The sequence below is a fragment of the Dama dama genome, chromosome 7 (genome assembly GCF_033118175.1).
Source record: "Dama dama isolate Ldn47 chromosome 7, ASM3311817v1, whole genome shotgun sequence".
Classification (NCBI taxonomy): Eukaryota; Metazoa; Chordata; class Mammalia; order Artiodactyla; family Cervidae; genus Dama; species Dama dama.
In genome coordinates, this window is record NC_083687.1 from 33,184,484 (window position 1) to 33,211,979 (window position 27,496).

The window sequence follows — 27,496 nt, forward strand, 5'->3', positions numbered from 1 at the left end:
CAACCACCTTAATTTTGTAATAGGTATCCAACTTGGAAAAGGTGCTTAATAAAGATATGTTCATCAATTGATTTGAAAGACTTGTCTTTAAAGGAAACTGGAAAACAGTTACTTTCTAGGAAAGCTGCTGCTTGTCCATCCATTTTCAGTTGACTCGTGATTCTGTTTTACTGTGTTTATACTGGCAATACTTTCAAATAGTAGGGTATCAACTTATTTTAAAACGTGATTCCATATGCCCAGCCATAGGTGCTATTGATTTAAATAGGTGAAATATGGAATAGTTTTAGAAATGAATATAACATTGGATATCTTAATAACAATATTCAGGTTCCTGAGTAAAGAAAAAAGCAAGATTTGGATGGGGAAGGTTGGAGAGTGGTAAACGGTCATGTCTTCAGCGTGCCCAGAAGTGGGCACTCTTTCAATACAATTATCAATAGTTCTGGGGCTTTGGGTCTCAATAGGTACAGTTAAAATTATCAGGTTTTCAAAGCGACATAGATAAGGTTAACATCTAACTCCTTATGCTCTGATATACACTAGGCAAGCTTTCGCACGAATTTTGCCTTCCGAAATTTGAAAGCAATGAAAAACACACTAGGGAAATTTCCCAGGTAGTGAAATGGATAAGAATCTGCCGTACAGTGCAGGGAACGGGGGTTCGATCCCTGATCTGGGAAGATTGCGCTTTCCGCAGAACTCAGCGCCACAACTAGTTAGCCTGCCCTCTAAAGCCCAAGGGTTGCAATTACGAAGTCCACGCGCCGTGGAGCCTGTGCTCCGCAAAGAGAGGAGCCCGCGCACGGCATCGAGGGGGCAGCCCCTGCTCTCCACAACGAGAGAAAGCCCGGGTACAGCAGCGAAGACCCAGCGCAGCCAAAACACAGACACACACACACACACACGCACACACTAGGGCACTTAGTGGTTGGTTTTTGTTCTTTTTTTATTTTAAATTTATAAAGCTGATATTCTGACTTTAAAGTTGGTCTTGACTATCCACATTTCCATTCAAGAGAGAATGGCAGAAATGCAATTTGCACTTTAAAAACCAGGCTTAAATCTTTAGATTTTATTTTTTTTTGTAGGCAGTTTCAACCTGTTGTGGGCTGGAATTTCATCTATGTTGTGTTATTGTTGTTTAGTGGTTAAGTCGTGTCCGACTCTTGACCCCATGGACTGGATCCCGCCAGTTCCTTCTCCAGGGGTTGACCAACCCAGGGATCAACTCCACACGTCCTGCATTGGCAGGTTTCTTTACCATGAGCCACCAGGGAAGCCCCCATTATCATCTATAAGGAGATCCATTGTGATGTTTATGTGTGGGTGATCAGGAGCTGAAAGGGTATATGGGATAGTGGTAATAGAAAATCTGTCTCTCTTACTACATAATGGCACTTGCTTGAGCCAGAAAGTAGAATCACCATTCTCAAAATTCCATGCACATTGCTGCCTCTGTCCCCAAAACTGTTTCTTTTGTTTGGATTGTCTTCTCCATCCTCACACTTGACCTTTCCCAACATCCTTGCGTCCTAAATCGTTTTTGATGGGGAACCACCCCAGAAGTTTAAATATACAAAGCCAATGCCCTACCTCGAATCTCTTAAGCAAAATAAAAGCTCTAATAAGGCCAGAAAAGATGCGTTGCCGCCAGGGGGCGATAAGGCTTAACTTCGTGGAGCCAGAAAGCTGGCCCGAATAGTACAACAGAGCCAGTAAACTGTAGCGGATCACCAGGATTACATAATTCAGTACTGGATAGTTTGGGAATCCAAAGTTTCTCATGTCTGGCAACGGTGGGGAACTTCGTTTCGGAGATTAGGAAGGTGTGGAAATCCAGCTGATAAAAAGATTGAGAAAAAAAAAAAACCATCCACTCGCCCAACGTGGGGCTCGAACCCACGACCCTGAGATTAAGAGTCTCATGCTCTACCGACTGAGCTAGCCGGGCGGTTGGTCATCACTTTGGTCTTAATGAATTAAGAGACTATGTCGAATAGGCTTCCTGGACCGACGGTGATTATAGGATTCTAGATTTTATTTAACTGCTTTGTTATATAAGCTAGATGATATGAAACGGCAAAGAATGTAAGCATTATTAGAAATTATTGGCGCGCACTCCAATCACTTTCACCACTTCTTCCGTCTTCCTCTTAATTCTTACCAACCTGTACTGATAGACCACAAACTATTTCTGGAATTCGAGAGTAGTAATCTGAACGTCCTAAGGGTGACCCCCAACTCTGGTACTCCCAGAGCTTCAGGCCTGGTTGACGAGGCGGTTGGTTACAAGCTCAGCCCCTCGAACACAGACACTGCACAAGGCCTTCTCCGTAACCCGCTGAGACATTCCTTTCCTGTTTCTATCACCTGTCAACCCTGGCCCCTCTTGCCACGCTGTGTAGCTGTGGTCCTGAAGGAATTCCCTGCTGTTTTCTCCTTCCTTTTCAGGCCCCTTATGCTCGTTCATTTGTTGTCCTTCTCCATAATCAAAATTTACACACATAGAAAAGGGAGGTGGGAAGGGGTGTTGCAACTGTATTTTAACATAAAATGTTTGACAACCACTGTAATATAGAATCCAACGATTTTTGTGTATTTTGTTTACCACAGACTGCAAAAGTTCATTGATTGTAATATGCTAAACAAATATCTGTTTAAACAGTATACCAACAGTAGGTTCCAGCAGTACGGGAAAAGTGCCCCTTCTCCATAAACAAGCAGAACCCCTATTCCTAAATAAGGCAGGAAAACGCAACAAGGAAAGCCGAAAAAAACTTGTACAAAAGTTTCCAGCCTCACAACTCTATAGGTAAATATTTGATTTTTTCATTTGAACCCATTTCTTTGATGTGATGAATGAATGATGGATAACATTGAATTGAGATGTGACCATCGTCTTCCTATACATTTCATATGGCCACAACCGTGGAGTTGGAACTTCTGGAATAACCAGAAATATTTGGCTTTGCAAGTCAGTTTATAGCTGTTGGAAAAGTGAATAAGAGCCAAAACTGAAAAGTACTTGCCTCTCTTAAACTATCAAGTTACTTATTGGAATCAGGTGCGTGCACAGCCTACATACTTCTACACGAAAATACAACAGTTTAACTTAACAGCAAATGTACCAATTTCTTTTGGGTTAACAAAAATTCTACAGCGTGGGCAGACAAAACCTGGGCTCGTCCGGGATTTGAACCCGGGACCTCTCGCACCCTAAGCGAGAATCATACCCCTAGACCAACGAGCCCCCACTGAAAGTGTGTTTTTTTAAAACGGATTAAATATTTAGCTTCTTGCTCTTCATTTGTGTTCAGTTTCATCTGTAGATGTACACAACTATAAACTACATTTCCCCCACTGTTTCTCTTTCCCTTCTACCCTCCCTTCCTAGTTTCAAAACCAGATCGACTTGGCTCAGAACTTCCCTGGATTTCCCCGCAGCCCAGTTCTTCGAAGCTTGGTTTGTATAAAGCCTTATTTCTCAGAAGTCACTGATCCATCCTTTGTAAGAAACAACCGTGACATTTACTTAAAATGCAGAAACTTGTAGTCTTCTTCAAATCTACTGAGTCAAAGTCCCTGCGGGATGAGGCCCAATAAGCTGCATTTTTGACGAGCTTGACTTATTTTAGTATTTTCGACGAAAATAGTGAAAATTCACTCAACGGGATATAAAGCTCTGAGGTGGTGAATAAAGAAAGAAAATTCGTTGTACAAGGAACAAGGGGATACATAATTAGGGTCCTGAAAGTCGATTTTAGTGGAAAACGAGACTGATTGAGGAGGCGTTAACATCAAGGAGTGGAACAGAGGGACAACTGGTGTCTATCAACCTGGACCGAATGGTTGCTGACAGACGGCAAGGTAGATTCTGGAAAAGGGCTTAGTCCTTTCTTACTTAAAAACAAAACAAAACAAAACAAAACAAAAAAACTACAAAATTCAAAGTAGAAAGAAAACTATTCTCAAGGTGAGAGTCCTCCCTTCAGGTGAGGGATGATCTAGTCAAAAAGGAATCCTCAACTGACACTTGCCCTGCATCTCAGTATGTTTCAGACTATTTTGAGGACAGTGGCCACTAAACAAGCTGGTGACAGTTTTTCCTTCTAATGAATTTAATAATTCCTCAAGTGTCCCGCTCTTCTGTCCATGGAATTTACACACACACACACACACACACACACACACACACACACACACACGGTGTCCTGCTGCTTTTCTGCTTCTCTAGGGCAAAACTTCGAGCACTCTGACTTACCCAAAACACAGGTGGCCCGGAATCGCTCGGATGGTTTGGTCTGTAGCAAAATCATGCAGCAGGTTGCCTCGTGGGTCAGTCCCTGAATTGGTAAGTAGTCAAAACTACACTACAGAGCTAAAAGTGAAACTGTGGCCCGTACGGGGATCGAACCCGCGACCTTGGCGTTATTAGCACCACGCTCTAACCAACTGAGCTAACCGGCCACCTGCCACCCCAACCATTTCCAAGCCTTGGTAAGAAACTACTCCGGTTCTCGCTATTTGTTTTCTTTTTTCTTTTTTGCTATTATGAATAGAGTGATGTATCTGAGCCACTGGATTTACCTACACCAAAGAAGCCTTCGTTCTTTTCCCATTTGTCCTACTTTTTTAGTACCATGACTCAGCAACAATAGCCTCTCCTCCCTTTCACTGTTTCCGGACCAGTTCCATGGTAACCGTTCCAAGTTTCCAGGTTGTTTCTCTTCGGCCATATGTACACTGAGTGTGTTCTGCTGCGTTTTCAATTTCATTCATTCCGGATAAAAATATCCTAAACTACTTCAAGGTTATCCTGCTTCCCTCTCTACGTATACAGTTCTATACGTCGTGGCTAAAAGGGAACCATAGAAAAATTAGACTAGGATACAAAATATTCATAGATCATTTACGTAAAAGGACCTGGAGATGCCGGGGATCGAACCCGGGGCCTCATACATGCGAAGCATGCGCTCTACCACTGAGCTACATCCCCGACCCCTAAAATAACTCTTTGCAGTTCTTCCCAATGCTTTGAATTTGATTTTTCCTCCTCTGTAACTAAGATTTTCTGAATGCTTAAGTTAAATTCTTCTTTGCATTTTCAGTGAAATCTTGCAATGGTTAATGGGGCAACATTCATAGGCATCCCGAGTGGAGAGAGCCTTACGGTGATTGGACCCCTATCAAGCATTTAACGTAGAGACCGAAGGATATCTGACGAGGAAAAAAAAAGAGTGGGACTGTCCTTTTAAAGCTTCTTCTTCTTCTTTTTTTTTTTTTTTGTCTCTTTCAAAGTTTAGCTGAGACCCAGTACGAAATCATGTCGCTCCCTCAGTCCCTCGACCCACATTCAGGTGTCCAAAGTGCGACCGAAAGATGATTTAATTACCCCTTAAAGTTATCAGCTTTGGATTGACTTCCTTTTGAAAGTACTTTGGGCCCAGATATAGACTATTTGACTTATTTCTCTGGGAAACTTAGGAACTAAAGGCCAACATTCTGCAGTTTTTGACTGCGCTGAATTCTGTATAGTACTATTGTATATATCTCTATATGCAGCATAGAGATATAGTGCTTATTTATACATATAGCGTTTATCTATACTAGAGAGAGAGAGAAAGAAACTGGGGAGACATTATAATTAATGTAATATGGTTATATCTCGGCCTAAAAGAAGACTGTGGCTGAGTTTCTATGTCAAGCAGTTTCCGAATAGCCAACTCTGAACCGTAATCACAGTCGAAATGTCTAAAATGGCCCGTCTGAATGTATACATAAATTGATTATAGCTAGTGTATTAGCCAACACCTATGTGAGCCCGGATAGCTCAGTCGGTAGAGCATCAGACTTTTAATCTGAGGGTCCAGGGTTCAAGTCCCTGTTCGGGCGGGTTTGTTTTCTTCCCTCTTGTTACAAGTTTATCCCCAAAAACGGTAACGGAAAGAAAGGTAGGCTCAAATCATAGACTGATTTCACTAAAGAAACAAGAAGGGATTATGAGCATGGCATAGTTATCATAACCCAAGATATTTTCAGACTGTAGAAGGGCCTTTTAGCCAGAAGTCAGAGCACACATTTCACCTAGATTCTGGAACACAATTAAAAGTTTCATTGGTCACAATTTATCAAAGGCCAAACTCTTTCTTGAAAAGCAACCAATGTGCAGAACTGCTCTCTCTTCCCTACATTGGTGAGCTCTGCTCAGCGCTCAGCTTTGAGGATGCCCAGGTAAACTGTACAGAGGAGGTGGTGCCATACTCAGAAATCATGGCCCAGGGTCAGAGCTTTCCAAACTTCTTTGGCCATGATCAATTTATACTTTAGTTTACATCTGGACCCCTACACACACATGTAACAAAAACAAAAAGTTGCCTGAATTACCACTTACCACATGTATTGCATTCTATTTTGGATTCTATATTAGTCTCAAAAATGCTGGATGATACCCATCCTTAAATTCATTTTATATCACCCTCATTTGGAATCACTGGGCTGTAGGGTGATAATAAAAATGAAATGTAACATACAGTACAGAACAATAGGTACTGTGCTTGTTACCAAGACCAGGCCCATACTGCTTGCAGAATGACAGACCAATAAATTGAGAAACTAGTTGCTAGGGCAAGGAATAGCAACATTATTCAATGTCAGCAGACTGAGAAGATGGTGGACTAGTGTCCCAAAGAACCATCTTCTCTAAGTTAGAAATCAGGTTTCTTTTACACTGAAAGGGGAGGGGGCAAAGTCCTGGTTCTGGGATATATTAATTTCTTCCTTTCTGCAACCATTCCCTGTCAGGCCTATTCAGGTGTCCTGTGAGCTAAACAAAGGTATTTTAGTTTAATATTCATTACATGGGAGGCAGGGTTCCCAGAGATGAGCTCTCACCTATAATCTAAGCTAAAAGCCAACATCCCTTTAGTGACTAACTTGTAGCAAAAGCAACAGAATACAAACGTGAAAGTAACTTATTCTTTTCTATTACACCCTGAGTAATCTGCCTGCACTGCCTTTTCCTCTAAATCCAAGTTCTCTCTTCTAGAGACCCCTAAGCCTCAGGTCACCTCAGCACAGCGGCACCAACACCATCTCTGCCCTGTTAGGAACTACTGAAGAAGCATAACTTGGCATTTGGTAATTCCCCAAAGTGGAAATTTCATCCTAATGGATCCAGCCAATAACAGACAAATAAGATTTTACCTTGCTATTAAAAAATATCAAGGACTTCCCTGCCAGTCCAGAGGTTAAGAATCCAGGCTTCCACTGCAGTTATCAAACAATTTATAAAACATCTAGAAAAGAATAACAGAATACTTGTCAGTTGACTTGTTGGCATGGTAGGCAGCATATCAGCCTCATAATGTGAGAACCTTGAGGCTGTCCTCAGAGAATGTAGCATTTGCAGCAAGAAAAATACTGCAGAAGTAGTAGCCCAATCTAATCATCATTATTTTTTTTTCTAATCATCATTATTATTGCGATGAGTCACATAAAAAGTTTCTCTTTTAAGCGCTTACCACCTTAGAACTTTGATAAGGCCACTCAACTGTCGATGAAGTCTTTTTCTCTCTCTAAGAAAGGGCATTTGGGCTGTGACCCCATAGATTTTTGTTTGTTTTTTAATAATGCTCACAGTTTTTTCAAAAGAAAAGAAACTTCTTCTAACTTTAATTAAACATGATAAGTGGTGAGGGGGGGTGGTCACAAAATTGAATATTTTCAAATGTTGAGCTGCTACACTTCTTGAGAAGATGAAGGTCTTACCAATAAATCAGTATGTATAGTTAGATGAGAGTCCAAGGATTCCACATGCAGCCTTTGGGGGAAGTTTGAGCTAGAAAGAGAAGTCAACCACTTGAACTTTTCCATTTTGCAGCTTGGATCTTAGTGGGCTAAAACACCAACCCTCCTGAGGTGTGTGCCAACAACAAACGTCTACTTGGATGCTAATTCAGATGCTACAACAAAGGGCTATGTGGCTAATTGACAGACTTGCCAAGAATGTTACTCCAGTTCCAGGAGGTGAGCAGTTTATATGTTAGTTATAAAATGACACTGTATTAAATTATATACAGACAAATTATATCTCCATTCTGTACTATTCTCTTGATCTCTAAACCTGTCCCTACTAGCCTATATATCTTCAAACACTTAAAGTCAAATGACTTCTAGGTAGAGGATTAAGAGGTGCAAGCTACTATGTATAAAATAAGCTACAAGGGTATATTGTACAGCACAGAAGATATGGTCAATGTTTTATGATAAATATAGAGTATTATCTTTAAAAATTATGAATCACTATGTTGTATGCCTGAAACGTATATACTATTGTAAATTAACTATGTGTGTGTGTGTGTTCAGTCACGTCTGACTCTTTGTGATCCTACGGACTGTAACCCATCAGGCTCCTCTGTCCATGGTATTTTCCAGGCAAGAATATTGAGGTGGGTTCCCTTCTCCAGGGGATCTTCCCAGCCCAGGGATCAGTCCAGCATTTCCCGCACTGTGGGCAGATTCTTTACCGCTCAGCCATGGGAGACTTCAATTTAAAAATATCTTTTAAAAAAAGTAATTCTAATCATTTGCTTTACCAGTCAAAACCTGCATCCTCCACTCATAAAGCCTAGGTACCTTGAGGTAGTTCCACTGGTTAAGGTATTGTACTATATGGTTAAAAATGTTTTATTTTTTGTGTGAAAAGTGTTTTAAACCTATTAGAGTACAGTACTATGTAGCCGATTTTGTTAGCTGGGTACCTAGGCTAACTTTGTTGGACTTACTAACAAACTAGACTTAATACGCTCTCAGAACCAAACTCGCTCATATGTAGGGGACTGACTGAATTTCTCTCCAACCTGCTTCTTTACTGTTATGCTTCATTTAATCTCAACTTGTGGCTGCAGGGTTGTGGAAAGACATGGGCACTTTCCAGGTCTTCTCATCAAAGGTCATGCTTAAAGCTAAATCCTTTGTGCAAAGCATCCTTTGAGTTTTTCCTTGCGAGGATGAATGGTTTAGAAACTAAGGAGTCAAACTTTGGAACTTTTCACTTTTGCTTTTTTCTACTCTTCTTTGCAGATGGGTGAGCTTTTTCTCTGTCTCTGGAAGCTGAATACCATCATTCTCTGGTGAAGGCAAGGCCCTTGGGCCTGTCCTTTAGCCTTGGCACATAATCAAAGCTCTAAAAATATTGCTGGATAAATCAAGAAATTTAATCCTTAAAAGCATATCGTCTTCTCTTTCTTTTCACTTTAACAAACCTATACTCCCTACAAGCACCAAATTCAAATTTTCCTTTCCTTTATACCACACTCGGCTAGAGTGTGCAGACAGCACTTTTTAGCACTCATATCTAAATGAATATATATATGTGTGTGTGTGTATATATATATATAGCTAAATATGTTATATATTTAGTTATTGGTTTTCCCAGTTGCTCAGCAGTAAAGACTCAACCTGCAATGTGGTAGACATAGGTTCCATGCCTGGGCTGGGAAGATCTCCTGGAGAAGGAAATATGTTATTAAATAAAATCAAATTAGTTAAAAACACTTCCTCATATATTTGAAAGTTGCTGAGAAAGTAAATCTCAAAAGTGTCATAAGAAAAAAAATTGTAACTGTTAGGTGATGGATGCTAACTAGGCTTATTGTAGTGATCATTTCACAATGTATACAAATAGTGAATCATTACATTGTACATCTGAAACAAACACAATACTATATGTCTGTTATGCCTCAAAAAATTTTTTAATGACTAAATTAGTGGCTTGAACATTTATCTTTGTGCTCTTTCAAGATTTCATGTGGTTAACTTCATCATGGTCACCTAAAAGAAATTTGAACAGATGTGACGAAAGTAATAATAAAAATACTAATATCTACATGTGTGATGGGACTTTCAATGTGCCAGGTACTGTGTTAAGCATTTTTGCTGGGTTTCTTAACTTGGGGACTGGTGAACTTGGATAGGAAAAAAAAAAATTACATCTTTAAAACCCCTAACCTCTAACTGAAATTTTGCATATCCTTCATGGATGAATGTAGGCAACGAAGAACTGTAGGTCAGAAGAACTGTAGAGCAGAATTGTTACATTTCCATAACCCATACTTGAGATACAAAGTATGTTACAGATATCTCATGCTTAACTGTTTCAAAGTTACAGTAGTCATAAGATGGGTCTTGATGTTTAATATTTAATAGCTGGACTCAAGATTGCTAAAAGAAATATCAATAACCTCAGATATGCAGATGACACCACCCTTATGGCAGAAAGGGAAGAGAAACTGAAGATCCTCTTGAGGAAAATGAAGGAGGAGAGTGAAAAAGCTGCTTAAAACTCAACATTCAAAAAATGAAGATCATGGCATCTGGTCCCATCAATTCATGGCAAATAGATGGGGAAACAGTGGAAACAGTGACAGACTTTTTATTTTATTGGGCTCCAAAATCACTGCAGATGATGACAGCAGCCATGAGATTAAAAAATACTTGCTCCTTGGAAAAGTTATGACCAACCTAGACAGCGTATTAAAAAGCAGAGACATTACTTTGCCAACAAAGATCTGTCTAGTCAAATCTATGGTTTTTCCAGTAGTCTCGTATAGATGTGAGAGTTGGACTGTGAAGAAAGCTGAGCGCCGAAAAATTGATGCTTTTGAACTGTGGTGTTGGAGAAGACTCTTGAGAGTCCCTTGGACTGCAAGGAGGACTGCAAGTCAATCCTAAAGGAAATCAGTCCTGAATATTCATTGGAAGGACTGATGCTGAAGCTGAAGCTCGAATACTTTGGCCACCTGATGCGAAGAACTGACTCGTTAGAAAAGACCCTGATGCTGGGAATGATTGAAGGCGGGAGGAGAAGGGGATGACAGAGGATGGTATGGTTGGATGGCATCACCGACTCGATGGACATGAGTTTGAGCAAGCTCCGGAAGTTGGTGCTGGACAGGGAAGCCTGGCGTGCTGCAGTCCATGGGGTCGCAAAGAGTTAGACACGACTGAGCGACTGAACTGAACTGAACTGAAATGAAAAAGTACACACTGATATACCGGAAATTATTTTGTTTGATAGCTTTTTCTGTAGTATAACTGGTTTTCTTTGTTATCCTATTTTAATGCTTTTTAAAATGTAATTTGAGAAGGGCTTCGTTGATTTCAGCTGGAGGCCTGAGGGCTCCCAGGCACCTTGGAAGCCCCGCACCCGCGGCGACTTCCCAGTGCTGGCAATACCCTTGACCCAGACTTTACTGAAGGGAACTGGAGGTTGGAGCTCCAGGCCAGAAGCCCGAAGGTCTGCGAAGGCTGTGAGGAGCAATTCAGAGAAAAACCTTCACGATCTTGGCCTCCCCCATCCGCCTGGGGAATCACGATGCACTCCAGCGGGGACTGAGCGAGGCGGTCGAGCAGCGGGGACGGCCGAGCGGCCTAGGTTTGCTCAGAGGTGTGTCCCGGCGCTTTGCGGCCTCAGGAAGTGGTGGAGAGGCGAGGACATCAGGGTTCACGTCCTCGTCTTGGTGCAGTTAAAATACCATGTTTGTATGTCCCTGGGTGGAAGGCGCGGCGGGGCCTGGAGAGGAAGGACGTACATTTTCCAAGGAGCACTATGACTGTGTTGGGAGAACAAGAGCAGACCCGGAAAGGAAGTTTCCCTGCCTCTTCTTTCCAACTCTTTCAGGACCAATGCCTCAGTTTTGACGGTCAGAAATTTTATTATTGAAAACGCTGGATCCCTCAATCTGTTTCGCGTCAGACACCCAAATTCTCGAAGTATTAATAAACCAGAATGTTAATTTATGAATTTACAGATAAGAATGTAAATGCTACGTGGATCAGGAGCGTGGGCAAGAGAGGTTTAAAGGCTAATTTGTAATTTCCTAGTTTGTTCTTCTCCACTTCAGAAATATTTGTCTAAAAAATTCTCCTTCTGTACAGAAATAGTATCCCTTCTAGCTTTATGTTGGTAGAGGTACACTAAAATTCTGAATTCCTATGGCCACTTTCCCCCCTTTCAAATTGTCCTTGCATTACTAATCTTCTTCATTGGAAAGTACAGCTGTTTAGCTTGTAGAATATTGTTACTTACATTTGATTTTTTTCCTAATGGTATCTGGGGAAATTCCTTAATCAGAAACACCAAATTATTCTTTTGGATGGATTACCTTTGAGGTTGGGTTACCAGTGATCTCTTTAACAATGGGGAGCCTTCTAGATCCCGGAGTTATACACCTGGGTCTTAATCTGGATTTTACTCACTGTATGACCTCAGGGCAAATTATTTAATTTCTGTTTGCCTGTCTCACTAAATGCTAAAATGGGGATAGTAATATGATTCAACTCATACAGTCATGGAAATAAAATTATACATGTAAATCACTGAGCTGAACAGTGTCTGGAAAACAATAAGCACTTAATGAGAAATATCTTATTACTGTTGACTAACTTCTGTTTTCATTTCACTGCTTAGGTGTCAAAATGTCTCAGAAAGTGTACCCTTTCATGCTCTGGCATCAAGGGTCAGGGCCTTCCTTCTGTGGGATTATCACAGCAAACACACAGTGATGACTTTCTTGAATTTGATTTTGGATTCTTGACAACAGGGAATATTGATCTTTGATACTGTTCTGTGGTTTGGCAAAGAGAAAACACACATATTTGTAATTTACCAAATAAAATGGGGTGGGAATAGTTGAACAGAGGCAGGATAGTAATATAGCATGATAAGAGTAGAATTTCCAGCAATTCAGTTGGGACAGCCATCTAACTGGTTTCCTCCTTCAACTCCTTACACCCTACTGCCCATGCATCAGTCACATACACACACACACACACACACACACACACACACACACACTCACACACACACAGATAACTTAGACTGTGTAGATTCCCTATTCAGAAATTTAATGGCATTCCATCATTTGCAGAGAAAAATGACAATGTGGAGAGTCTTCCATTTTCTGGCCTCTCACTATCTCTGCAACCATATCAACTATCACTCTTACCCACCCTCACTCCCACTCAGTCAATTCTGCCTCCTTGTCCTTCCTCGGCACACCAAACACATTTTCATCTCATCTCTGCATTTGATTTTCCCTCTGCTGGAATGCTTTCCCCTCAGAGACACTCTCATTCCTTTACTTCATTAGAAGCTCTGCTCAAATGTCATCTCATCAGAGAGGACTTCTCCAACCACCCTATCTAAATAGCACCCTTACACTTGTTTATTTAAAGCACTCCATCACATAAATTTGTGTATTTTCTACACCCTCCCCCACTAGAATATCAGCCTGGTGAAAGCAGAGACTTTGTTTTGTTCACTGCTGTACTCCCAGCACTTGAACATATGCCTAAAACTAGAAAAAGGAAAGACTTAATGACTGTAAAGAAGCAAAACAAAACAAAAAGAATGTATGGTTATCTATGTAGAAAGCCCAAAAGAATATACAAATATAAGAATGAGTTTAGAAAGGCTGATGAATCAACTTCAGCTGAAAACAGAAAATGTAGTGACTAAAAATATACTGTATAAAGGTAGCATGCAACAGTGTACTCTCCCTAAGAAATATTAACAAAAGAAAACATTTAATGGAGAAAATTATAAAACTTTATTGAGAGATATTTTAAAAGCCTAAATAAATGGAGAATTATACCATGTTCATGAATTGGAAGACTCAATATTATACTTAATCTATAAATTCAATACAAATCCAATAAAAATTTCAACTTTTCATCTGTTTGATTTGGAACTTGTCAATCTAATTCTAGAAGTTGTATAGAAAAGTAATTGGCTAAGAATAGCCAAGATACTCCAAGGAAGAAAAGTTTGTTGATGTTGAAGGTGGAGGTGGAATTGTCCTGAGATATCAAGACCTTTTTCTAAAGCGGTAGTACTCAGGATTGTGTGGTACTGCCACAAGGTTAGACAACTTGACCAGTGAGTCAGAACAGAAACCATCAACAGACTCCCCCACCCCTCCACACAAAGAAAGTTGATTCATGAAAACAGTCAGTGTTATAGATCATTGGGGAAAGGATGAACTTTTCAGAAAATGGTGTTGGAACAACCACTTACCATATGGAAAAAAACATACTGAATTACTATCTCATGTTTTTGTAAAAATCAGTTCAGAGAGGACTAAAGACAATGTGAAAAGCAAACTATAAAACTTTTTAAAGGCAGTAAAGAGTAGCTTTATGACTTTTGAGTAGGAAATGATCACTCCCCTACCACGAGTCTAACTTGTATCCAGCTTTATAAGAGACTTTTCAAAAATAGTTATTTCCAGCAGGACATGGGTGACATTCCATAACATCTTACAACTTTTCAAACTCCCCTCTCCAAAAAGTCAACAAAGTCTGTTGTTACAATAAACAGGAAAAATTTTCAAAAAGGATGATTATTTCACACGAGGCATTTAAGAGATTTTCACAGGTCAACTCTGACATGGAGGAAAGGAACTAAAAACTCCAGGATTATAAATGAGATGATTCACAAACTACAAACAGGAATCCTGGTTCTTCTGAGTAACACCATCTTGATGTCATCACCAGAAAGCCTGAGTATTGTTACCCGATGCAGCTGATTCTACGGGTGTCAAGGCCGTATCATGACTCCTGGTTTCAGGAAGTCAAGAATGTGCTGATGACATCAAGAAAGGAGAAGACATGAAGTAATTTTTCTCCACACAGTAAGGCTTCTGAGCCATAGTGGCTGACATGTGTGAATGTCAGAGAATCTCTCCCGGGAACCAAGAATAATCTTCAAATACTTCTATTTCCCCCCATTTCAATCCAGCTTCTGAAACATTCTACTAGTGGTTATTTGCCCTTTCCACAAAAGACAACAATGAAGTATCTCATGTGCTAACAACATAACTTAAAAAAAAAATCTACATTTTTATAAAAGTTGATTTAAAAATAGTATTTCAAACAGTAGAGTCACTAGAAGTACAGAGCTATCAAAAAGGTACACTTCATTTGGCATCCCCAGTGCCTTCTGCTTTCTGTGACTGGACTGTAGAGGCATCTCGGTTTTTCGCAGGGTTGTTCCCATCCTTGCCGACTTCTGCTTTCCCCTTTCTCCCTTTGGCCAGCTTCTCTCCCTTCTTTGCAGGGGCCTTTTTTGGCCTGGGCTCTGGTTTTGGAAGGGCAGGTTTAGCAGACAACCGTGCTGATCTCCTCTGTGGTTCATCCTTCACCTTCCCTTTGTCACCTTTAGCATCTCCTTTTGCCTTTCTCTTGGGCATGGTGGCAGCAGTGCTTGGCAGCCCAAGGGGTTCTTCTGTCTTTCTCACTGTTCCTAGAAAGATTTCTTTGACAAGACACAAAAAGTGTAAGTCATAAAGAAAAAGACTGATAAATTTAACTACGTTAAAATTCACACTTAACTATATTAAAATTTGTAATTTATATAGCAAAAAGATGTATAAGAAAGTTAAGTTACAAGCTGGGGAAAGATCTTCATAATACATATAACTGACAAAGGAGTCCAGACTATGTAAAGAATTCCCACAGATCCATGAGAAAAGGATGAAAAGAAAATTTAAAAACAATGGGCAAAAGTATTAATAAGTACTTCTTAGAGAAAGCATAAATGGTGAATAAGCAAATAAAAAGGTAAACTTCATTAGTAATATGGGGATGAATAAAAAAACCAAAGGATATAACATTTCATATCCATCAAATTGGTAAACTGTCTGACAATATTAAGGGCTCAGCAGATGTGGAACAATTAAAATGCATACACTTCTAGGGTGTGTGTTCATATGTGTGTAAATTAGTGTGTGGCACTATTTAAAGCAATTTCACCTCTAGGTGTTTACTTGGAGGAATTCGTGGAGGTGTGCATAGGAGACCCCTACAAGAATGTTTGTAGCAATTCTGTAATTTAAAGAACCTAAAAAGCACCCAATGTCCTTCAATAGAATAAATAAATTTTGGTAATATCTGCACAAGGGAATACTATGCAGCAGTAGAAATGAAAAGATTACAGCTACATGCAAAAATATGGATGAATCTCAAGAACACAATGTTGGGCAAAAAAACAGAGTTGCAAAATGGATCTACAGTACAGATCCACTTCTAAGTGTAAAACTAAATGACTTTTTCTATGCAGTAAGACTAAAAAGAGCCAGGGATAAATATAAAAATCAAAACAGTAGTTACCTCAAAGGAAGCTGAGAAAAGGATGGTGTTCATCCAGAAATAAGAGGGTGGGAGTTCTTTCCCTTAAACTAGAAGAGGCTGGGGAATGAAACATGAGTAATGCACCATTATTCTCTATATTTTACAGAGAGTAATTTTGTGTGTCTGCTCAAGAATAAAAGTCACTTAAAAAAGGTGGGTAGCCCAGAGCACAGATTCAAGGTCACACAGAATAGAAATGATTTATTTTGAGTCTCAGTAGTTAGGACTTGGGCCCATGGCTGGTATTCAAACACTATGGAAATTTTTTAAAGTTTTAGGCCAAGATTAGCTACTCATCCTTGTGTCCCATCCTTGAAAATGTTACCTGGGGAATTCTGTAACCCTATACCCTGCCTTACTCCATAATATTTTAAGAAAAAAAAATTATCTTTTATGTAAATTGCTCCAGAGTTTTGTTTGGTACTTTTGCTGGATCTCACCATCTAGATAGAGTGGGCAAACATGGTCCTTGAGTAAACTTAGATTTTTTTTGAGCAAACTTAGATTTCATTTTTATATTCCTTGGCTAACAAAGGCAAGTGACCACCTGTAAATGGTGCTAAAACATCAAATTACTATTTTTCCACTATGACTTGAACTTCTGGAAATTTTGTAGTTTTCCTTTCTTCTTGTGGAACAGAGCGAGAAATGAGTTAAAATAAAGAGGCTCAGTGGTAAAGATGTGCTTACAGTGAAGGAGATGCCAGTTTGATCCCTAGGTCGGGAAGATACCCTGGAGAAGGAAATGGCAACCCACGCCAGTATTGCTGCCTGGGAAATCCCAGGACAGAGGAGCCTGGCAGGATATGGTCCATGAGGTATGGCAAGTCATTCTCCTTCCATCTCACTCCAGCTTGTTTCTTAGCCCATGTCCTGTCCTGGGAATGCTCACAGTCTGTTTCCTAGGCTCAGTCTTCATGTTAGATCCCTTGAAATCCATCCCAAGCAGAGGAACCAGGGTCATCACATGTCAAAGGCCCAAACACAGCAAGTAACAACAAAGATAAATTCAAGAAAAACAGGCCACAAGCTGGATTCTGGATCTGAGTATATGAATATGGATTACATCCTTGAAACTCACACTTAGGAAGTTTATCAGGAGAAGAGGTGACTGACCTTACAAATATAGGATAAATGCACAAATAATGAAAAAGCTGGCAGGATAAACGTTATGTCATTTTCATGAAGACCAAGGAGGTCCGGGAAGAAAAGGCTTTCACTGCACGTATTAATTTAACATAAATTACTTGAGGTAGAGTACAGGGAATTTTTTTAGGGCAATGAAACTATTCTGTATGCTACAAACTGTAATGTTGGATAATGACATCACATATCAGAGAAAACCCACAGAACTACATGCAAAGCATGAACCTTAATGTAATAATTATAATCATTAGTTATTAATAATATATAAATATTGGCTCATCCATTGTAACAAACATACCACACCAATGCAAGTTGTTAATAATGGAGGTAGAGAGAGAGGAAATATATGGGAACTCTCTTTCTGCTAAACCTAAAACTGTTCTAAAGAAATAAAGTCTACCAGTTAAACAAAAACATTTTAAAAAAGAAAGAAATAATTTGCTAGGTGATAAAATATATGTGTCACAGGACTATAAATATTCCATCATGCATGTGAATGAAAAGAAAAATTATTAATTGGCAGATAAATCTTTTCTAAGATTATTTTTTACTTAAAAAATGTTTAATTGAAATATAGTTGATATACAATATGATTTTAGCTTCAAGTGTGGCAGATAAATTTTTAAAGTAAAATAACTTTTGGGAATACAGACATAAGACTTTCAATGGTATCAACGAGGCAAGAAATTATCAAGACAGATACTGAGGTTGTTTTCCTAAGACATGGCAACAATTTTAAAAGTTTTAGGAATCTAACAATTCCCTTTTGTTAAAATAACACTTCTCATGGCAAAATTTTATTAACAGACAACAGAACAAGTTTGTGAAAGTTCTGAATCATTGCAATTCATACTGTAAAGAACTGGACTGAAATTCTTGAGAAAATCTCAATTTAACCCTTCATTTAACCAAATTGCTTGTTTTATGATGTGGAAAGGCATCTCTCTCAGTAGCCTTAAGGGAGGGGGTGGTGGATATCCTTTTTTAAAAATCCTTTTCTAAAAATCCTTTTCTTAGCTATGAAGATTTGTGGGTTTTTTTAATATTAGAAAAAGACCTATGATGTTTAAATATACTGACAGAAATAGTTTTTAAAAAAGACTAATAGAGAAATAAAAAGCAAATGATGTTTTTCTTCTGCAATAAAAATATACAAATGGTTAGTAAAATGAGGAGATGCAGGTGTATTAAAATCTTCTGCAAAGTTAACTTCTGGGAATTCCCCAAACTGTGTCAATAACATATAAAATGCATCAATCTCTGTCCCCAGAAATGGGCTGAATTTGTCCACATCACCCCCCCAACCAAATTCATAGGTTGAAGTCTTAACCCTCAGTACCTCAGACTGTGACTGTATTGGGAGATGGGGCCTTTAAAGAGATGAGTAAGTAAAATGAATTTATATGGGTGGGTCTTAATCCAATGACCGTCATATTGGATATTAGGACACAGATAATACAAACAGAGAGGACCACACAAGGATACAGCAAGAAGATGCCATCTGTAAGTCAAAGAGAGAAGTCTCAGAATAAGCTGAACCTGCCACCACCTTGATCTTGGACTTCCAGCTTCCAGGACTGTGAGAAAATAAATGTCTGTGGTTCAAGATGTTCAGTCTGTGATGTTTAGTTATGGCAGTCCTAACAAACAAGTACGGGAGGAAAGAGTGTAAAGGCCTCAGTCACTTAGGACATATCTTGTATTAGATTAATTCTGATGTTTTGCCCAGCTCTCAAAAATCTTTTTTCCCTGCTTTTTTTTTCTCTTTCATCATGAGCCTGTCTCTACTATCCGAGGACCAAATCCCACTTCATCCCATACGCACCCCATACCATCCCAGCAAAGGCACATTTTAGCAGCATCCTTTTGCTCCTTTGATTGTTACTGAACTGGGTTCTAGGAAGTTTGTTCTAACTTGGGTTCTGGTTTCCATCCTACCCCAACGTCAGAAGGCCACCCTCTTCTCTCCGCCTCTTACTTATGGCAAGATAGTGCCTTGGGGTTGGAGGGAAGACCTGGAAGATGGTTACACCAAGCTTAGGAAGGAGAGAATAGAGGATATAGTATAAATAAATAAAAGATCCTATTCAAGGTGTGGTACACTCACTACAGGAGCAAGAGGTCACACAGTGTCCCTCTCCAAGGCCTATTTGTTCTCCACATTCCAAGGTGGGCAGACTGAGCTTCCATATGAGGTTAAGTGAGAGAGACTGGGGGAGGGAGGGAGGGTTAGTAGGTGAAGGTAAGAAGGGGCAGAGTGTTTAAAAGGGTAGGGCTACTGCTGGATCTTGTCAGAACACACCTGATTTGAAGAGAAGGAGAGAGCCATAAGCTTCCAGACAAATTGTCACCCATCTACAACACATTGGCTTGGGGGCACACTCAGCTTCCCTGCTAAAGGACTCCTGCTCCTTGGCATCAGAGAAAGATGGAGAGGATGAATCCTCATCACCTTCTGGGCCCCTGAAACCCTTGTTCCTCTCAAGGCATCACATTAACTCACCTGTATTTCTGAGTAGTATAGAGGAATTTTAAGTGAAAATGTCTTAGATAAGTTTGCATTAAGCATCTGCCAAACTTACTGTCTTGCTAACAAGCAAAACTATTAGAAGATGATAAAAGCATGGGTCTTCCAGAGAAGGTATGAAAATGGAGGAGTAATAGGGCTGGGGAAGGGATGCCTATACACATTGCCTGTTAAAAAACGGAAGGAAGAGAGAAAAAAAAAAACCAATTCACAACAGTTTATTAGGTAAGTATTGTCCTTTCTTGTCTTAAGGCCATAAAAACATCACGTTCATATTAGTCATTTGAGGGAACCTGGAGCAATGTGATCTGAGAGACTGGGCTTGGTTAACTGTTAGAAATAGTAACAATAATAATACTAATTCATCTAAGAAGAAGATCCTGAGGATATACCCAAGGCTGTTTGGTGTTATAGCAAGACTTCTTTCCCAGAAAAGCGTTTGATTGATTCACTTAACATGGAAGCAGGTCATGTCAGAAATAGAGTTAAAAAGCCAGACCCCAGGGCACAAATCCTGGTTTTAAACAAGTGCTGCCAGTGACTTCTCAAGCTTCAAAACAATACGCAAAATCCACAGTTGGCCCATTTCTTAACTTTGGGATCTTTTTTCTTGTTGACAGGGAAAGGCCAAAGTGGAGGCAGACTCAGCCCTTCGGTGTCTCCTTTAGGAGGGGGTTCTCAGAGGTGAGGCCTCGTAAGCTGGGGAAGGGCGGTGAGAAAGAGTCCAGGCCAGGGCAGCCCAGCCCACAGCCCTGCTGGCTCAAGGTTTTCAAATCCCCTCCTCACCTCCCTTTTTTTCTGCCCTAGCGTCTCCGTGAGGGGATTTCTCATCCCTGAAGGACCTGAAATCTCTGTAACCTTCACGTCCCGGATTCCTCTTTTCCCAAAGATTCACAGTCGAAGGCCCGGAGAGCCACGCAACCGTTCTGGAGAGTGGAGGGCAAGGTGGGGCTGTCGGGGGCCCGAGGTCACCTAATCACGACAAGGGCCAGATTGCAGAAGGGTCGCCAATCTACGGAGGGCAGCGGGATTACCCCGGTTTTCCGGAGACGCAGGCTCAGGCTCCCCCGGTACTCACCCGAGTCTCGCGGCCGTCCGAGGGGCGCGGGACTCCCAGCTGCCGGCCTGCAGCGCCGGTGCCCGGGGCTGAGGCAGGGCCGTCGCAGACCGCAGGCTGGCGAAGAGACGCCCGGAGCTGGGCGCTGCCGGGAACAGGAAGGCAAGTCAAGGCAAGGATGCGCTTCCGGGGCTGCGGGCTGCGGGCAGCCTCGCCTAGCCCGGGACTGCCCGGCTCTCCCCCGCGCGAAGCGTGTGTCCGCTTCCGGGGCCGCGGGCTCCCGACCCACTCTGAGCAGCGTGGCCTCAGCACCACGGCCTGGGGCGAGAGAAATAAGAAAAGGAGGTGTGAAGATTGTTGACTACCTGAAGTTTTAAAGGTAGCCCAGGTCGCTAAAGAAAAAAAAAGCTGTTTCCGCCCGGTTTCGAACCGGGGACCTTTCGCGTGTGAGGCGAACGTGATAACCACTACACTACGGAAACTCCACGGGAGCCGGTGCTCCCAGCAGATACTTTCTGCTAAAAACAGACTCCTCCCATTTCCTCCTCCCCTTCCGATTTCTCCCTTTTATCCTTGCAATTGTGCATTGTTAATATGCGAGTGGTTCTTCTACTACTCTCCCAAATAAGAGAGGCCAATTAGATGCGCAAACCAAGCCCCTGCAGCATACAGATCTTAAGCCAAATTCTTAATATATTCTTATTCTGGAAATGACCGGATGGGGGAGAAAAAGAGACTTCAACCCCTTCACTCTTCCCCCCCCCCCCCCCCCCACCCCGACTCACTATTACTTTTCAATCTGAACTTTTGGATTTTAATTTCTTTCTCTTGCCTTACTGCTGCTGCTGCTGCTAAATCGCTTCAGTCGTGTCCGACTCCGTGCGACCCCATAGACGGCAGCCCACCAAGCTCCCCCGTCCCTGGGATTCTCCAGGCAAGAATACTGGAGTGGGTTGCCATTTCCTTCTCCAATGCATGAAAGTGAAAAGTGACAGTGACTTCGCTCAGTCGTGCCCGACTCTCAGCGACCCCATGGACTGCAGCCTACCAGGCTCCTCCGTCCATGGGATTTTCCAGGCAAGAGTACTGGAGTGAGGTGCCATTGCCTTTTCCCTTGCGTTACTAGGTTACCTCAAACCCATCTGTCAGTCAAAATGGCCTGGCGGGGCTGGGCGGGTCATCCAGCCCAGGCACAGTTCTCTATCCGGCTTTGGCTAGTGCCACCGTATGGTCGGACGCAGAATTTGCTCTGCAAAGGAGTTCTGACCCCAGTTGTGGTCAACAGCGGGTCCTTCTCGCTCCTGAGACTTACAGGGAGTGGAAGTTGAAACTTCACCTTGCAGTGGATTTTCTAACTCTACCCAGTTTCTCAGCGGTCAGCAGAGGTAAATGAGTAAAAGTGAAGATGCGCACTACGAGCCAGCCAGGAGTCGAACCTGGAATCTTCTGATCCGTAGTCAGACGCGTTATCCATTGCGCCACTGGCCCCCGCACGTGGGTGGCTGGGAGGTGGACCTACCTTCATCAGAAACTAGGCGGCGGCACATTCCCACTTTTTGGAGTCTGCTCCTGGGTCCGAAAGCCACGTTTTCTTGGCTAGTTCAGACTGCAGAGCGTAAACCCTCTGGCGGCCACTTCGTCTGCACGCGTCCCAGCATCTGTGCTCCTTTCTCAGTATGTCTATACCGACCCCTGCACCCTCTCTGTCCCCAAATCACCTCTCCCTTCATTCATTCATTCATTCATTCAACCAATATTACCATTCAAGGCACTGGGAATACGACCGAAGAAAACAAGTTGTGATCCTTGACCGCAAGAAGATTGCATGGACGTAGCTAAGACGGTATTAAAACACCCAATAGATGAAATAACCGTGATAAGCACTTAGAGGTAAAAAGGACAAACGGGAAAGAGAATTAAAAAGTCCATCAAGGAAAGGGATGAATGATAAATAAGGTTATCTAGGAAAAGAGCCATCTGGAACTGTGGAAATCTCCGGGGCAAAATCCTGGAGGTGGGAGCTTGCTTGGGACATTTCAGCAATGTCTAGGAGGCCAGTGCTGGCGGAGAGGGGTAGGAGACCTCGGAGAGATAACCTCGGGCCTTGTACGCCCTTATCTAGACTTTGGCTGTTACTCCCTAAGAAACTGGAAGCCTTTGTGATGCCAAAATCTTGGCTCTCTGTCCACCCATGCTGAACAGAAATACGGAAGCAGTCATGGAGGAGAGGGAAAGAGTGGCTTCATTTCTTTGCCAGGCAAAGGGGGAACACAGTAGGCTAGGGCCTCAAGAACTGTGCCCCACCCCGCCCCTTCCCCGGTGAATAGGGAGAAGTTATACAGTCAGGCAGAGGTATATGATAAGGATCAAGGCAGTAACAGTCTAGCATTCTTCTTCTGCCAAGTTTCAAAAGGGTGGGGATGCTGACAAGATTAGGGTGTGTGCCAGTCTCGGGTGATCAGGTTTCCTAATTCTGATGATTCTCTCTAGTCCCTTTAATCTTGCTTCGGGTGGTCTCCTGGCTGCCCCTCCTTTGATTAACACTGTTAGAATCTGCTCTTTGGAACTCAGAGAGGGTCATGGAGGCTGCAGTCTTACCTTCAAGAAATGGGGGACAAAAAGGCTTCCCTCCATGCCCAGGATCCCTCTGCTCCACATAATATCTGCAAAGACCTCCCTTTGTTTTGAAGCTTTTGTAAGGTGTTTTTGTTTTTTTTTGTTTTTTTTTTTCCTTTCCTTTTTTGGCTTCCTCAGCTTTCTCTGGTGTTCTGACATGAGCTGAAGCTTGCTTTCATTTTGTTTTTAGAGATCTTCTACTAGGTCTTTTCCGAGGGTTCCAGTTTCCAGTCTTTTCTTCAGGGTTTGTCCCAGCTAGAAAAAGAGAAACAGAGAGTCCAGAAAAAACATAACCAGTAGGAAAATATACATTTATTTCTAGAAATTGGCTTATGTGATTGTGGTGACTGACAAGTCTGAAATCTGTATTGCTGGATGGCAGTCTAGAAAAATCACAGTCAGCAGCTGATGCTATAGTCTTGAGACAGAGTTTCTTCTTCCTTAGGAAAACCTCCATTTTGCTCTTAAGTCTTTCAACTTGTTAGATAATGGCCATGCACATTACTGAGGATAATCTCTTTTACTTATTATAGTCAACTAATTGTAGATGTTAACCACATGTATAAAATATCTTCACAGCAACATGTACAGTACAGTTCATTCGTTGAGTCGTGTCCAACTCTTTGCAATCCCATGGATTGCAGCATGCCAGGCTTCCCTTCCCAACTCTCACACCCATACATGATGTACATTAATGTTTAATTAAATAACTGCAACATGTACATTAGTGTTTAATTGAATAACTGGGCTCTGTAGACTAGCCAAGTTGACATGTAAAATCAATCATCCCTATGGTGGAGTCTCCTCCCTGGGTCACAGTGCACTATTCTTCCAGTTCTCTCCCAAGTATTTGGGAAATAGTAGCACTGCCAACTATTTCCACTCTCAGGAGTCTATGACACAGAGATCTACACCTTCTCCAATTGCAGTTGTGTGGAACAGAGTCACTGTCAGGGGCCTGTCCATGGTCTTTGCAGATCATATCCAGATTTCTGAAAATGATTACTCTTAGTCTCACTTTTTCTCCCAAGATTTGTCTCTGGCTTGTTGAAAAACTCCTTTGACTCCTCAGAATTTCTGTGTAAATTTTGAACACCTGCCAGTCAAAGGAAAAACCCAAACCAAATATTGCTGGCTCTGATGTCTTTCTAAATGTCCACTCCAGCTCGAACAAAGTCATGTTAGGTGTGACTGTGCTGTTTATGATTATCTTGGCTCCAAGCACATTAATATAACGATGGTTAATCTTATATTATTAAAGAAATCGGTGCTTACGTATTTCATGGAGTCAATCAGATTGTGCGTCAAGTTCATAGACTCAATCATTTTATGAAAAAGAAATCTAGCAGAGTCAGGGCTTTTTAACCTCTCCCTCACATCATGTTTGCAGGCAGAGATTAATGCCAATGGCTGGTTTAGAGTGAGACAGAGATATCCTTCAATATTGATACAGTTTAAAAAATACCAACATGTTAATTTCAGCGTTTTCAGAATGATCACGGGATTTCAAGCAAGCAGCCATTATAATTACAGGTTTCATTTGGGAAGTTACTTTCACAGCTATGGCAACAATTTATAAAACTCTTGCCAGTTCCATTAAAGTCCTTTGTCTAAGGACATATCTATTTCACAGAATAGAATGAATTTGGAACAGTTACAAATACACAAGCACCTATGAAAATATAGTACTTCTTATGGATGCTCTCAATTTAACAGTTTTATCAAGTAGATCCTTTGGATAAGTTATCGAACAAGAAAGCTTCTCTTCCTCTAGCTGCAGAGGAGAGGAGATTGTTCCTTTACCTCTTTCCAAGCCTAGGTTTTAATAATGAAATCTTGAATTTATTAAAGATACCACTTAGTCAAGCAAGAAGCAGGCGGGTGGGAGCCAATTTTACGGAAAGAAATGGGGTAAGGAAGAACTCGAATTTTAATTAAAATCCATGAAATAAAGAACACAGGGCGTTCTTTCTGCAGGGACCAGTTCCTGGTGCAGAAAGTGTTTTGGTGCAAATGTGTTACACGACTCAGAGGGGTGTTCTCGTGTAAATGTGGCTAATTTCCTTTCCTCCAGGGGCCCCAGGTCATACTTCACCCAAGAAAGCCTGAGCTGCTGAACTCTTGCCCTTCCTGGCAATTTCCGGAGACTCCTCTGGCGCCGCCCGGGGCTTCAGGCTCGCTCCCGAGATTCCCTCACCTCACTCCTGCACGGAGGGTCTCAGTTTTCCTGTGGCCGCGCGGTTTTTTAGGTCTTTGGGGCAGAAGCAGGGGTTCATCTTTAGGGTTGGGGAGATCATCTGGGGAGCTCACCCGAGCGTCAATACAAGGAAATACATACACAGGGGAGGGAAAAAAAAAGCTAAGCTCATTCCTTTTCTATGTTGATTTGGAAGCTGGCAGGCGTGTTGGCTCCGTGGCTTAGCTGGTTAAAGCGCCTGTCTAGTAAACAGGAGATCCTGGGTTCGAATCCCAGCGGGGCCTTTTGTGGTTTTCCTGCCCCCCAAAAAGGATACAGGGAGATCGTAAACTCAATCAACTTTAAGGTGTACATTTTCTCTATGGTGTTTTACGAAAGTGCTTTATGTGGCTCTGAAAGTGGGGACTGTTTTACTGTTTACAAAAAAAGAAAAAGAGGACACCAAGATAAATTTGTTTTTCTTTCAGAATAATTTCTACCTTTCTTACATTTTCATGTAATTTTTTTTTCAGCAAGTACCAAAGGAGCCAGGGAAAGCAGAAGGCAAAGGAACCAGATTTAAACTACAAGCGGCATAATAATCTCTAGTCATTCTATTCTTTTCCCTGGTGAAATCCTAAATGGATGCACTTTCATAATCTACAGGCAATATTTTTAATCAAGATCAACCTCTGGAATGATCCATAAATGTGTTGCTGAGAAGGCTTATTGTTGTTCAGTCGGTAAGTCGTGTTTGACTCGACTCGAGTCCGTGGGCTGTAGCCCACCAGGCTTTTTGTCTTTCACTATCTCAAATGTGCTCAAATTCATGTCCATTGGGTTGGTGATGCTATGTAACCATCTCATCCTCTGCTGCCCCCTCCATTTGCCTTCAATCTTTCCCAGCATCAGTTGGCTCTTGGCATCAGGTGGCCCAAGTGTTGGAGCTTCAGCTTCAGCAGCAGTACTTACAATGAATATTCATGGTTGATTTCCTTTAGGACTGACTGGTTTGATCTCTTTGCTGTCCAAGGGACTCTCAAGAGTCTTCTCCAGCACCACCATTCGAAAGAATAAATTCTTTTGCGTTCAGCCTTCTTCATGGTCCAACTCTCAAATCTGTACTTGATTACTGGAAAAAATATAGCTTTGACCATGTAAACCATTGTCAGTGAAGTGATGTCTCTGCTTCTTAATACACTATCTAGGTTTGTCACAGCCTTCCTTCCAAGGAGCAAGTGTCTTTTAATTTCATGACTGCAGTCACCATCTGCAGTGATTTTGGAGACCAAGAAAAGAAAATCTGTCACTGCTTCCACTTTCCCCCCTTCTATTTGCCATGAAGTGATGAGACCAGATGCCATGATCTTATTTTTCTTGAACCTTAGAGAATGCTGCAGCATCTCAATGCATACCAACCACTGAAATCCAACCATATAACATGAGTTGTAAATGACTATTTTAAAAGGTGGTCTTGTGCTCAGAGTTTTTTTGGAAAGGAAAATCAAAGAGGAAAATACTTGTCACAGTGATTTCAGAAAGAAGTTATCAGGAGAAGCATCCTTTTGATTGTATACCCACAGGGTGGATATCCCACTAGAACAGACTGACCTGAAGCTGTTAGCATCCAGGCTGACTTGAAGAAGCAGTCCAGGAAGGTCTAGGGTGCCTTCTTCCAAACTCTATAAGAGAGAGGAAGGAAATATGAGAAGTGGAAAAGAAGTCTAGAGTCTTGCTCATAATTTGGCCCCTTTATATAGAAACTCAAGATCAGGGAAAC

General features: G+C 41.5%; 1 protein-coding gene and 8 non-coding genes across 12 annotated transcripts; 2 read left to right on the forward strand and 7 right to left on the reverse strand.

The window, feature by feature from the left end:
- Positions 1-1,881: 1,881 nt before the first annotated feature.
- Positions 1,882-1,954, reverse strand: TRNAK-CUU (transfer RNA lysine (anticodon CUU)). Its single transcript has one exon. It is a non-coding gene; the product is annotated as a tRNA-Lys (tRNA).
- A 1,227-nt stretch (positions 1,955-3,181) lies between these two features.
- Positions 3,182-3,253, reverse strand: TRNAP-AGG (transfer RNA proline (anticodon AGG)). Its single transcript has one exon. It is a non-coding gene; the product is annotated as a tRNA-Pro (tRNA).
- Positions 3,254-4,396: 1,143 nt separating this feature from the next.
- Positions 4,397-4,470, reverse strand: TRNAI-AAU (transfer RNA isoleucine (anticodon AAU)). The gene has a single exon. It is a non-coding gene; the product is annotated as a tRNA-Ile (tRNA).
- A 457-nt stretch (positions 4,471-4,927) lies between these two features.
- Positions 4,928-4,999, reverse strand: TRNAA-CGC (transfer RNA alanine (anticodon CGC)). Its single transcript has one exon. It is a non-coding gene; the product is annotated as a tRNA-Ala (tRNA).
- Positions 5,000-5,822: 823 nt separating this feature from the next.
- On the forward strand, positions 5,823-5,895 carry TRNAK-UUU (transfer RNA lysine (anticodon UUU)). Its single transcript has one exon. It is a non-coding gene; the product is annotated as a tRNA-Lys (tRNA).
- A 7,694-nt stretch (positions 5,896-13,589) lies between these two features.
- HMGN4 (high mobility group nucleosomal binding domain 4) lies at positions 13,590-22,766 on the reverse strand. Of its 4 annotated transcripts, none has more exons than XM_061147409.1 (3): positions 22,685-22,766; positions 20,946-21,242; positions 13,590-15,319 (listed from the first exon to the last, which is right to left on the reverse strand). In XM_061147409.1, the coding sequence occupies exons 1-3, from the start codon at positions 22,749-22,751 to the stop codon at positions 14,982-14,984; spliced, it is 702 nt and encodes a 233-aa protein (XP_061003392.1). In that variant the 5' UTR covers positions 22,752-22,766; the 3' UTR covers positions 13,590-14,981. The 4 variants fall into 4 exon arrangements, with proteins under 4 accessions (XP_061003392.1, XP_061003394.1, XP_061003393.1 ...); XM_061147411.1 differs by lacking the exon at positions 22,685-22,766 and adding an exon at positions 22,444-22,486; XM_061147410.1 differs by lacking the exon at positions 22,685-22,766 and adding an exon at positions 21,973-22,062.
- On the reverse strand, positions 21,334-21,406 carry TRNAV-CAC (transfer RNA valine (anticodon CAC)). Its single transcript has one exon. It is a non-coding gene; the product is annotated as a tRNA-Val (tRNA).
- On the reverse strand, positions 22,340-22,412 carry TRNAR-ACG (transfer RNA arginine (anticodon ACG)). Its single transcript has one exon. It is a non-coding gene; the product is annotated as a tRNA-Arg (tRNA).
- A 3,181-nt stretch (positions 22,767-25,947) lies between the features above and the next one.
- Positions 25,948-26,021, forward strand: TRNAT-AGU (transfer RNA threonine (anticodon AGU)). The gene has a single exon. It is a non-coding gene; the product is annotated as a tRNA-Thr (tRNA).
- Positions 26,022-27,496: the final 1,475 nt, after the last annotated feature.